Source organism: Prionailurus viverrinus, chromosome B4 (genome assembly GCF_022837055.1).
Source record: "Prionailurus viverrinus isolate Anna chromosome B4, UM_Priviv_1.0, whole genome shotgun sequence".
NCBI classification, from domain to species: Eukaryota; Metazoa; Chordata; class Mammalia; order Carnivora; family Felidae; genus Prionailurus; species Prionailurus viverrinus.
In genome coordinates this window covers 84,628,784-84,642,465 of record NC_062567.1, presented here as the reverse complement: position 1 = coordinate 84,642,465, position 13,682 = coordinate 84,628,784, and the positions used below count along the sequence as shown (strand labels likewise).

General features: G+C 36.8%; 1 protein-coding gene across 9 annotated transcripts in view; it reads left to right on the top strand.

Annotated features, from left to right (window-relative positions):
• TAFA2 (TAFA chemokine like family member 2) overlaps positions 1-13,682 on the top strand; it is a 549,986-nt gene that overhangs the window by 509,828 nt on the left and 26,476 nt on the right. For 8 of the 9 annotated variants that reach the window (XM_047865654.1, XM_047865653.1, XM_047865652.1 and 5 more), the window contains one exon: positions 993-1,031. The exons of the other annotated variant lie outside the window; for it this stretch is intronic. In XM_047865654.1, coding sequence (XP_047721610.1) covers positions 993-1,016 — 24 coding nt within the window. In that variant the 3' untranslated portion in view covers positions 1,017-1,031. Of the gene's footprint in view, positions 1-992; positions 1,032-13,682 lie in introns of those variants that run through there. 9 annotated transcript variants of the gene reach the window in all.

The following is a 13,682-nucleotide window of genomic DNA, read 5'->3' as shown; positions in this document are numbered from 1 at the left end:
TTTCAAATAGTAGGGACATTTGGAAAAGTATATAAGGGACTATATAATTACTATATTAATTTTTTTTAAAGAGATGCAGACAGAAATGGATTAATATACTGAAGGACTTTTCCCCCTCAATTAGATAATGAATCCAAAGGTCGGTAGGAAAACAAGCTAGTGTCCATGTAGCAGCACTGGTAAAAGTAACATTTAAACCTGGTGTTTTAAATTTAAGAGCTGCTTACTTAAGAATAATCTAATAGGGCCAGAAGTGTCTCTCTTGGTATTTCTTTAGAGAGTTATTGGAAATTAACGCAAAGACTTAAAAACACATATCATCAGGGCTATGTTTCCAAAATCAGGCCTATAGTTTTATAATTAAAATGAAAAATGGGCAACATATGAATACGTTGAAGTTCCTTTAAGATATAAATACTTCTATAGTATTTGAGCCAAGCGTTTATTTGTAGGTGTTATTCTGAATATTGTGATTATAATCTTAACATTAATTGTGAATATTCACACATGGTAATAGAATTAAGTTGGGACATGGTACAAGTTCGTTAGCAACTATGAGGTACATCCTTAGGTTCTTGCTTATGTCCTGTGAATTAAGTGGTGAGGACCATATCCCTGTCTCTTATCTGAGGATTAAACTTCTGTGAGGGGTACATTTTTAATATGGAAGAGCTTGATGTTTGTTCAGAGGTAACTATCCCTCAGAGAGGCAAGCCTGTTTTTGGTTATCTGTAGTGCCTTAATAAATGAAGAACACTACCTCAAAGGACTTGAATATTCTGTTCTCCTCTCCAAGGCACCCTACCTAGTGGGGGTTCTATGCCTTATCCTTTTCCCATAGTGGGTGACAGCTCTGTCAAAAACCATAGATAATCTTCACTGTATACATCCCCCATACTTCTTTCTCTTCTCTACTCTTCATACAATTTACATGGAATCTACAACTCTTAATCAGTGATTTCAGATCCAATTTCATTTTCTTTGGCCAACAGGATGAAGATACAGCTGAGAAATAAAAGGTAATTTTCCCACAGGCTCAGAATTTCAAATGCTTTATGATTGGTGCAGAGATTGCATAAGAAAACAAAACTGTGGCCTAATTCCCAGTTCTCTCTAGGATGAGCATGAATCCTGGCTCTCTGCTGAGCAATCCACTTGTGAATAATGTGAGGTGTGCATAATACAAAGAGCGGAGTCAAGCTTCACTCTACTGTGTACCCCAGAGACCATGTCTGACCATGATAAAGTTCTGGATGCTAACTTTTAGTGGGCTAGGGGGAAAAAAGGCTTATCTAAAGGATTTTGTGGATAGTTACGTCAGAGAACAGAAGCACTAGGAGTAACATGTTTTAAATTATTTGAAGATCTATCACATAAAAGAAAAACATTAGACTTGTTCTGCATGACCACAAGGAGTACAATTAAGGGCAAGGAATAACTCTAATGGTGTCAGCTCTAGATGATGTTGAATGGGCTGCCTTGGGAAAAAGTAAATTCCATATTTCTGCAAGTCATCAATTTGTGACTTAAAGGATATGCAGAAATTTAGAGTGGGCTAGTTTACTATCCCACCACCACCACCACAAAACAGCTTATGCAAAGGCAGGGAGGTATAGAAGATCATGTCTTTCTTTGCTCATGGAATAGAAATCAGTTCATGTGTGTGTGAGGGGAATCATGGCAGGTTGAGTTTTTATCATAATAGTTTTTTAAAATGCCATGCTAAATGGTTGGATGTTAATCTCTAAGAAATGATAAACCACTGAAGAACCTTAATGAAAGGAGAAGAGATGTGGTTTACACTTTAGAAAATCTATTTGTTGGCAATGTGTCACCTGCAAGGAATTGAGAGGAGTAAGAGATGATGGGCCTGAACTAAGATAGGAAAGTGACACACTGAGGGTGTCATAGCCTAAGAAGTAGAATCAATAGGGTTTGGCAATTTTATATAAGAATATAGTGAAAGGAAAATTTCAGAAAGGCCCCTATTTTTGGCCTAACCTATTTGGTGATATTAATTGACAAGGACACAATGAGATGGAGATCGACTGGACAGTTTGACATACAGCCTTAGAGATGAAGACAGAAGTTTGAGAACAGTTATCCCCTAGATGATGAGGAAATGATTCTGAAGGCTGTCAGAGAAGAAATGTGTTGAGAGAGAAGAGAATCAAAGACATTTTTTCAGGTAATTCACAAGAAGGTCCCTGCTTAGGAACATGAAATGTGGACAGAGTGACTGGAAAACGAAGAGACCGTAGAGTCTTAGAAAATGCAGAAAGGGAGAGTTCCAGGGAGCCAGGGCCATCAATTTATACAACAAATATATAGAACCTACCAGATTATGTGGACTTTAAATTTCTTTCTGAACATGACATTTGCAAGAAATATTAGAAGTTCACGATCTGTTAGTTGAATATGATTTACTCTCATAATCTTAAAATTTGCTTCCTCATTGTATGGCACCATCGACAAACCATTGAAAATACTGTAGAATATACATCTATTTAAAGTAGAATGTAATATAAGAAACATTTTTAAAATAAGAGTATAGCAGAATGAGAAGATTAAGATGGCAGGGGAGTAGGGGGCCTTAGGCTTGCCTCATCCCTCAAATACACCTAGATAAATATCAAATCATTTTGAACACCCAAGAAATTGATCCAAGGACTGAGAGTAAAACTGCACAACTAGAGATAGAAAAAAATGGCACATTGTGGAAGACGGGAGTTATGGAGAGTTAATTTGGGGAAGAAAAGAATTGCGAGTGCTGTGGAGGGAAGGGAGCCCTTATCAGAGAGAGAGGAGCAAGAGAGAGGTAAAGAGAGTAAAAGTACATGGGGAAATTGCACAAGAAAAACTTTTTCCCAAAACCACTGACTGGAAAAAGGAGAGGGGCTGAATACTACAAGTTATAAGCAGCAGAGCTGAAAGTCTGAAGTTTTAGAAGTCCACACCATCACCAGGGTCATTCCTAGTGGGCTTGACAGAGACCTGGAAGCAGGCAGTATGGTCTGAGGATCCCCTGAGCCCCCTGGGGAGAAATAGTTCCCCTGTTTGGAGGACATTTGCGAGTGCTGACATGGCCTGTCCAGGGACAAAAAGAACTGGTGATGTCAACCTGCTGCCCTGTTTCCTAGTATAGGAAGAAAGACACTGGCTGAGGGAAACAAACCTTTGCTGGCTTTGTGTTGTGTTTTACCATAAACTCTGAACTGCTGCACTGAGGTGGGACCACTTTTCTGGGACAAACCAGGAAGCAACAAACGTGTAACCAGACCCTCTCCCAGAGGATCAGTGTGGGTCTGCATCATGGGTCCCCAAGATTTGGAGTTTTGAAACACAACAACACACCTGAGATAAAAAAAAAAAAACAAAACAAAACAGGAGTACTGCGCTGCCTGGCAGGCAGACAGCTCATTGAAGCCAGGGATCTGACGGAAGAGAGGTGAGAGTAGCAGTAAGAGGTAGCAGGCATGAACTCCCTGCTCTAAGGATGAGAGGGCAGGGACACACCATTCTCTCCCCTCCCGCCACCACCATCAGCAGTGACCAACTTTAGTGTGCAACACAGCACCCCCAAGTGGAGGCCAGAGTTGCTTACATCACCCCCCGCCCCTGCCGTGCCCTCCACTAGAGCACGAATCAGCACAGCAAGCTCTACCCCCAGAACACCAGCACAGACCCCTCCCATGCATCAGGTTTACTGATCATAGAGTGCTGCAAAGCTTCAGCTCTAGGGGAAATAGATTTTAGCTTCCTGTTTTTTATTTTTTAATTTTTAAAAATTTTTTGTTTCTGGACCTCTTCTTACTATAGCCATTACTCTCAGGAGCCCAAATATAACAGGCTTTCTTAACACATACGAAAAACAGTGATGACCCACACAAAATGAGAAGATGGAGGAAGAAGTCATGGCCAAGGATTTAATCAATACAGATACAAAGATGATGTCTGAACCAGAATTTAAAACAACAATCACAAGGATACTAGCTGGGTTTGAGAAAAGCATAGAAGACATTAGAAAATCCCTTACTGCAAAGATAAAAGAACTAGAGGATGGACAAAGTGGAGGAACAAATGAGTGATATAGAAGATAAAATTATGGAAAATAATGAAGCTAAAAAAAAGAGGGAAAGAAAAAAGGAGATTTAATCAAATTATAATAAAAACTTCTCTATTCTGGAGAAGGAAACAGATATCGAAATCCAGGAAGCACAGAGAGCTCCCACTAAATTCAACAAAAGACAGCCATAACCAAGACATATCATAGTCAAACTCACAAAAACACAAACAAGGAAAGGATCCTGAGAGCATAAAGGGAAAAAGAGTCCTTAACCTACAAGGGAAGACAGATCAGGTTCACAGATGTGTCCACAGAAATGTGGCAGGTTTGAACAGAGTGGCGTAACCAAGAATATCCAGCAAGGCTGTCATTCAGAATAGGAGAGATAGAGTTTTCCAGACAAACAAAAACTAAAGGAGTTTGTGACCACTAAACTAGCCCTGCAAGAAATATTAAAGGGGACTCTCTGATGGGGAAAATAAAAGACCAAAAGCAATGAAGATTAGAAAGGAACAGAGAACATAACCAGGAAAACCAACTTTATAGGTAACACAATAATTGCTATGAATATAAATGGACTAAATGCTCCAATCAAAAGACATAGGGTATCAAACAAACAAACAAAAAAAGCCCAACAAGGCCCATCTGTATGTTGCCCACAAGAGACTCATTTTAGAGCTAAAGAAATCTGCAGATTGAAAGTGAGGGGATACAGAACCATCTATCATGTTAATGGATGTAGAAATAAAGCTGGAGTAGCCATACTTATATTAGACAAACTAGATTTTAAAACAAAGACTATAACAAGAGATGAAGAAGGGAATTTTATCATAATTAAGGGGTCTATCCATCAAGAAGATCTAACAATTGTAAATATTTATGCCCCAAACTTGAACTCCCAAATATATAAATGAATCAATAACAAATGTAAAGAAACTCACTGATAATAAAATAATAGTATGGGGCTTTAATACCCTACTCTTACAGCAATGGAAAGATCATCTAAGCAGAAAATCAACAAGGAAACAATTTGAATGGCAATCTGGATTGAATGGACTTAACAGATATATTCAAAACATTTCATCCTAAATCAGTGGAATACACATTCTTTTTGAGTTAACACGGAATATTATCCAGAGTAGATCACATACTGGGTCACAAAGCAGTCCTCAAAACCACAAAAAGACTGAGATCATACCGTGCATATTTTCAGAACACAATACTATGGAACTTGAAGTCAACACAAGAAAAAATTTAGATCACAAATACATGGAGATTAAAATATCCTATTAAAGAATGAATGGCTAACCAGGAAATTAAAGAAGAAATTTAAAAAATACATTGGAAGCAAATGAAAATCAAAACATAACAGTTCAAAACCTTTAGGATGGAGAAAAGCTATCTTAAGAGGGAAGTATATTGCAATACACATCTACTAAAGAAGCAAGAAAAGTCTCAAAAACACAACCTAACCTTATACCTGAAGGAGCTAGAAAAGGAATGGCAAATAAAGCCTAACGTTAGCAGAAGAAGGGAAATATAAAGATTAGAACAGAAATGAATGATACAGAAACAACAATAAAAAACAGATGAATGAAACAGATCATTGAAACTGAGAACTGATTCTTTGAAAGAATGAAACAGATAACCCCAAGCCAGACTTACCAAAAAGAAAAGAGAAAGGACTCAAATAGATAAAATCACAAATGAAAGAGGAGATATCACAACCAACACCACAGAGCTACAAACAATTATAAGAAAATATTATGAAAAATTATATGCCAACAAACTGGGAAATCTGGAAGAAATATACAAATTCCTAGAAACATACAAACTACCAAAACTGAAACAAGAAGAAATAATTTGAATAGATGCATAAGTAAAACTTCTCAGATTAGATTTTTAAATATTTTAAAGTTTCCTACCAGTTACAAAATATGGAAGAGAGGAGAGGGGGAAAGAAGGATTTTATATATGGGAGGGTAATAGTAACTGATTAAATAAAAAATAGTTTAAGATTGTGGCCATGAAATAATACTGGAGCCTCACAACAGTGTACACATTTATTAATACTTTTAGCTTATAGAACACTTTAAAAACATGGGGCACCTGGGTGGCTCAGTTGGTTAAGCATCTGACTTCAGCTCAGGTCATGATCTCGTGGTTTGTGAGTTTGAGCCCCACTTCAGGCTCTGTGCTGATAGCTGGGAGCCTGGAGCCTGCTTCAGATTCTGTCTCTCCCTCTCTATCTGCCCCTCCCCTGCTCATTCTCTATCAAAAATATAAATAAACATTAACAAATTTTTTAACAAATAACACTTTAAAAACAATATATTTTATTTATTTCTCATTTTTTTAACATTTATTTATTTTTGGGAGACAGAGAGAGACAAAGCATGAGCTGGGAAGGAGCAGAGAGAGAGGGAGACACAGAATCCAAAGGAGGCTCCAGGCTTTGAGCTGTCAGCTGTCAAACCCGTGACCTGTGAGATCATGACCTAAGCCAAAGTTGGATGCTCAACCGACTGAGCCACCCAGGTGCCCCACAATTAATATATTTTAAAGCAAAGTCAGCCATTCAGCTGAAAAGATCGAATACTCAAATTGCCAAATTAAAATAAAGAAATAAGTATTTTTATCATTTATATTAAGCTAGGAATTCTATTTCTTGTAACGGTTAATACTGAACTTAACAAAGATGAGAGTTATTTAGCTGTTGAATATACCTTTAGCTCTTGTGGTTTAGTATTATTGGGTCTTGCTCTTATATTAACTAGCAATGTTGGGTTCCCACAATGTATGGTGGGATTAGCCCAAAGTCAATAAAGGACTATTCTGTAGGGTTCTGCTTACTCTTGACTACTTCACCTTTTATTGCTTGTTCTCTTCTGGTGGCACACATATTTTACCTTTACCTTATATCTCCTAGTTTTCTTTTACAGGACTTGAAAAAGAATATGGGTGAGAGAGACAGAATAGATCATACTAGGTAGTGTAAATTCATTTTCTAAGGACGTTTGGAAATAATTGAATACAATCTCTACTTTGCAACTTCAGAATAACCTCTTCTGGCAAGAGCTGTTGGAATAATTGTGGGGAGAGTTGATTTGGTCAGACTGCTTCTAGGATTCATATACTGAGATTTTTTATAGTGTCTTGAAAGAAATAAAATTGAATATTCTCCGTAGACACTTTGGCTGACAGAAAAATTTAAACAGGTATCATGATTAGAAATCTCAACCTCCAACTTCAATTACAACATATGACTGATTTGCAAGACTACTGAAGGCAAATGTCTGGCAGACAGTCAACCACTGTTTGAGATTAAATTTCACAAATGAAATCAACTTGTTGAGAGTACCCTTGCATATGTAACATAGATGTAAACTATCTGCCTCCACATTTTAACATTTAACTATAAGGATTTCTTATAGGAGCTGTAAGGGGATTCCTTATGAACAGGTTTATAATAAAGGCTGTTAATGTTAATCTTGACAAATTGATATTACACTTATATGGTGGTTTAAGGAGACCCTAGTCAGTGAAACTATATCACTTTGCTATATGATACCACCGGTATCATAACATGATAGGAAAGTGTTCCTATCAGTGATCTAAAAAAATCTAGGGTAGAATTATTTTTGGTAGTACCAGTAACCTCTCACTGAGGGTTCAGCCTTTCTGAAGTTACTGAGATTACAGAAAGATGAAGACCTTGTCAGGATGGATCAGGTGATTTTTAATTCACCATTTTCCCCAGGAGAGTCGCTCTGGTTGCTGTGCAGTGACATCAAGGTACCACAAGCCTTATAAACCTAATGTTATCCTTACGCTTTTCTTCACTGTGGTTCTCTCAGCCACATCCTCACACATGCACACCAACTGTGTGTCATGACGAATGATTGCCGAGTATGCTGTGCTCTTCCAGAGTGCTACTAGGTAGATTTTGCTAACATGAGGATAGGGTATTAGTGATGCCATTAATTATTTGGAATAGAAATACTACATTCTCCAGAGCACTTGCCTTCTTTTCTCTTCTTATCTAGTACAAAATGAGAGCTCTATAAACCAAACATAAAAATAGACTAATCCCTATTCAAAATGCAAATGTCAACTACCTCTTAATAGGTTTTATAAGAGGAATGATCTCATTAGGAGTGTCTCTTTCAATGTCCACTAGAGAGAAGTTCAACAAGTATTGTAGTTTTTGCTTAGTCATCAGATAATCTTGTTTATTCACAAGATGGTAAAGTATAGGAATCATATGTTCAGAAAGTCAAAGGCAACAAATTAGTTTTTGTGACAGTTAATCTTGTGTGTTAATCTGGGTCACAGTACCCAGATATTTGGTCAAACATTATTCTAGATGCTTCTGTGAGGGTGTTCTTAGATGTGATTTACACTTAAATCCGTGAATTTTGAGTAAAGCTGATTATCCTCCATAATGTGGGTGGACCTTATCCATTCAAAATCTTAATTAGAACAAAAGGCTGCCCTCCTGTCCTAATACATTTGGATATTTTATTTGCAACAGTATTAAAAAATAGATAGAAGATATGAAATAGCAATCACATTGATAATAATACCTGTCTTTGATGAGTTACAACTTTTGCCAGGTACTATGCTATATCATCTCAACAAAATATTTCTAGTAATTACCACATTGGCATTATAAGTTTTCTTATTCCTTAGTACAGATGAGAAAAATAGGCCCAGAGAAGTTAACTTTCTTAAAGTTATATAATTAGTAAGTGACAAAGGTCAAACACCAATCTGATACCAAAGATTAGACACTCTCCAAATAAATATATTGTTCACAAGAAGTATAAAAACTCTAGGTGCCATGTAACCATTATAATGTAAATATATTTTCTCCCAATATTTTCTCAGTTTTGACTAATATTGACATGATTGTCATTTGTTCTTCAAATGTTATGACTGCATAGTTGATATTCTTAGAAGAAATATTGTGAATATTCAACACTGTGTGTGTGTATAATCATCTATATACAATTACAAGGGCTAAAGAACTAGACCCACCACTAAAAGTTAAGACATTTCTATAGTTAGAAGTCAGATAAAATACTGGTAGTAGTTTTCACAGGGTATAATGTGAGGAACTTGCAGCTTTCATGAGGGAAACAATACCAATTCATCAAGATCCATGCGTTATACACATCCATCGGGAAGAACTTTTGTACTAAGATGAAAACAAGGAAAAAAAAACCAAACAAGGTACTTAGTATCTGATGAAGAAAAGACCTTTTGAACTAGCCATGGGCATGCAGAATTATAACCAATGCACCAGTATTCAAGTGAGAATTTTTGGAGACTAGAAATGCATTGTAAATCACTTAAGTAAACTTCTCTAGGACTTTCAATTGACAACTGTTGTTTTTGCATAATAGAAGGTCTATACAAAATTTTTAATTGTAATTCAGTGACTTTGTTTTAGGCATCCATATAATAACCCCTTTTGATCAGGTTTCTGACTTGATTTTTTTATTAAAAATTTTTAATGTTTATTTTATTTTTGAAAGAGAGAGAAAGAGAGAGCAAGTGCACACATGAGCAGGGGAGGGATGGAAAGAGAGGGAGACATAGAATCTGAAACAGGCCCCAGGCTCTGACCTGTCAGCACAGAGTCCGACTTGGGGCTAGTACTCACGAGCAGTGAGATCATGACCTGTGCCAGGATCGGATGCTCAACCTATTGAGCCACTCAGGTTCCCCTGACTTGATTTCCATGAATTACAGAATTTTCCAGTGCTGTTTATAAACTCTGTTTCCCTAAAACTGTAGGTATTGTACCTCATTTTAATGTTGTGCTGATAAAGATTAAGCAGATATTCAGTTATTAAAATAATATTGAATACCTACTATATGTCAGGGTCTACACTAAATCCTGTGGATATACATATATGAGTAAGACATTGTTTTTGCCCAGGAGATGTTCCAACACCTGATCTGATGGGACGGACTCTGCATTAGTCAGATTAGCCTAAAAAGCAAAAAAAAAAAAAAAAAAAAAAAAAATGAGCTTCAAACATCTGTAATTTAAAGCAAAGATTTATGTCTTATTCAGGCTAAATTCTCATCATAGAGGGCCTCAAAGTGTCAATTCTGGGTCATCCTCTTTCCATAACTAAGACCAAAGTGCAGACATGGTCTGGCATGTTGTTGTTTTCCAAGGTAGAAGGAAAGATAATTCTGGAGGGGTTTGTACTAGCAATTATTCAATCAGTCCTGAAGCAACAGATCTGACCACAATTCTTGATCAAAACTGTTATGGATATACCCAACTGCAGCAGGTCCAAAAAGTGGAGTTTTTCTCTAGGAGTTCTGGTTCAAGATGGCAACATAGGAAGATCCTTCCATGGACACACTAAGTCTATATATATGGAAGAGATTTTTAAACAAATCCTCAAGACTGGCTAAATAACTCCTACACGCTGGGCAAACAAGAAAAAAAAACCCACATTAAAGTGGGTAGGACAGACCAGGACACAATCTCACTATCAACCTCATCCCTGGCCTAGCAAACCCACAACTGGGAAAGAATTCCAAGCCTGGAGCTTTTCCCTGAGGAGCAAAGGGCTTGAACCTCACATTGAATACACTAGCTTTTAAGAGAGACACACCTGAGAGACAATCTGCCAAGACATCTAGCTTTGAAAAACAACGGAGCTGTTGTTCATAAGACCCACAAGGCTGCAATGAATTGGGAAATGCCTCTTAAAGGGCTTGTGCACTTGGAGTCACCTGCCCCAGGGCCCTGCTGAAAGGTAGCAGATCATGCTCAGACTTTAAGTGAGAGTCTCATTTGCTTATATTAAAGTGTTGGCCTAAGGGGCAGGCATCTCACTTAACATACATATGTAGGACACTGTTGGAATATTTTCTGGGGATGAAGACTGGCTGGCACCATTTTCACACCCTCCCTATGTTTTGCTCCAGCACTCAGTCGCCAACTTTTTTTTTTTTTTTTTCCTGGCAGGTCCCATCTTTATGCTCCCTCTCTGCTGTGCTCTAGAGCACCAATATCTCCCAGAAAGGATCTTATACACTTGTGTGGAGTCCTGAGTTTTGTGATTGCCACCCAGTGGCCACCTCCAGGTTGCCTGGCTCCGGTTGCTAACAAGGCTTACACATGTATTACATAGGACTATATTTGCATACTCTAAAATCTGCTGTCTAAGGATGTCACTTACAATTAGCCTGAATCTAGGCGCTGAATCTAGATCCCACCCCTTTTGGGACACATAGATTGTAGCACACCCTTAAACACTGGGAGCTAATAATAGAATAAGCTGCTTGGACAATTACAAAGGTCTGAGACACAACCAAGAGCTATGGCAGTGTTGAGCAATAAGGCGAATCTCCTACATAAGGCCACTCCTTCAAGAGTCTCAGAGGTGGTTGTTTCAGCTAATGCATACATACCAACACAGAGAGTCAAGCAAAGCGAAGAAACAGAGGAGTGTGTTCCAAACAAAGGAATATGATAAAGCTTCAGAAAAAAACTTTAATGAAATGGAGATGTTATATAATAGAAGATTCAAACTGATAGTATAAAAATACTATTTGGTACAGAGATACCAAACTCAAGAGAAGAACAGATGAACACATTGAGAACTTCAACAAAGAAATAGAAAACATAAGAAGGTACCAAACAGAAGTCACAGAACTGGAGAATACAATACTGAAGTGAAAAATACACTATTGGGATTCAACAGCAGACTAGAGGAAGCAGAAAACAGAAATCAGTAACTTAAAAACAGGGCAGTGAGACACATCCAACAGAGTAGCAACAAGAAAAAAAATAATTAAAAAAGTGAAGATAGTTTAAGAGATTGGTGGAACAACATGAAGTGGACTAACATTCACATTATAAGGGTCCCAGAAGGAAAAGACAGAAAGAGAAAGAAGAAAGCCTATTTGAAGAAATAATGCCTGAAAACTTTACTAACTTGGGGAAGGAAACATAATTTTGATTCAGAAAATTTCTAATAAGATGAACTCAAGAATACCTTACCCAAACACATTATAATTAAAATTTAAAAAGTTAAAGGCAAGGAGAGAATCTTAAAAGCAGCAAGAGAAAAGTAACTTGTTATGTACAGAGAATCCCCCCATAAAATTATCAATTTTTCAGCAGAAACGACAAACCAGAGGGAATGGCATGATGTAATAAAAGTGCTAAAAGGAAGAAACAAAAACCAAAACCTGACAACCAAGAACACTCTACCCAACAAAGTTACCATTCAGAATTGAGAAAACAATAAAGTTTTCCAGACAAGGAAAAGCCAAAAGTGTTCATCATCATTAAACTGGCTTTTCAAAAAAAAATGTTAAAGGGATTTAAGTTGAAAAGAAAGAGCTCTAATTAGGAACAAGAAAAATATAGATCTCCCTAGTAAAGGTAAATATAAAGAAAAAGTAGTGCATTAATCACTTACAAAGCTAGTATGAAGGGTAAAAGACAAAGTAATAAGTACAATAATTAGTTAAGGAAAACACACTATGTAAAATATGACATCAAAAACATAAAAAGTGGGATTGGAGAGTAAAAATGTAGAGTTTTAGGGGTGCCTGGGTAGCTCAGGTGATTAAGCATCTGACTCTTTTGTTTGGCTCAGGTCACAATCTCACAGTTTATGAGATGAGCCCCACATTGGGCTCTGTGCCAATAGCATGGGGCCTGATTGGGATTCTCTCTCTCCCTCTCTGCCCTTTCCTCATTTTTGCACACAGATGTGCACTCTCTGTCTGTCTCTCTTAAAATACGTAAGTAAACTTAAAAAAATGTAGAGCTTTAGATAAGCTTATAATAACTTCAGTACAAACATAAAATAGACCATTACAAATATGTAAGCCTCACAGTAACCACAGAATAAAAACCTTTGGGAGACAAAGAGAAAAAACTTAAACATACAACTCAATAAAGTCACCAAATTATTAAGGAAGAAAGCAAGTGAAGAAGGAACAGGGAAGAGCTTAAAAAAACAGCCAGAAAACAAGTAACAAAATGGCAGTAAGTCCATACCTACCAATAACTACTTTAATTGTAAATAGGCTAATTCTAAAATCAGAATACAGAATGGTTGAATGAAATAAAAAATAAGACCCATCTGTATATGTCCTAAAAAAGACTCACTTTAGATGTAAGGAGACACATAGACTTAAAGTGGGTAGATGGTAAAATATATTCCATGCAAATGGGAACCAAAAAAAACTGAGGTAGCTATACTTATATCAAACAAAATAGACCATAAAACAGATTGTAATAAGAAACAAAGAAGAGCATTACATACTGATAAAGGGGTTAATCCAATGAAAGGATGTAACATTTGGAAATATTTACACACACAACATAGAAGCACCTAAATATACAAATTAATAGACCTAAAGAGAGAAATCAACAGCAATCCAATAAATAGGTTTTAATACTCCACTTTTACCAATAGATAGTCATCCATAGACAATCAATAAAGAAATATCAAACTTAACCTACATGCTAGACCAGATGGACATAACACATATTTACAGAATATTCTATCCAAAAAAACCAGAATACACATTTTCTCAAGTGCACATGGAAGATTCTCCAGGATAT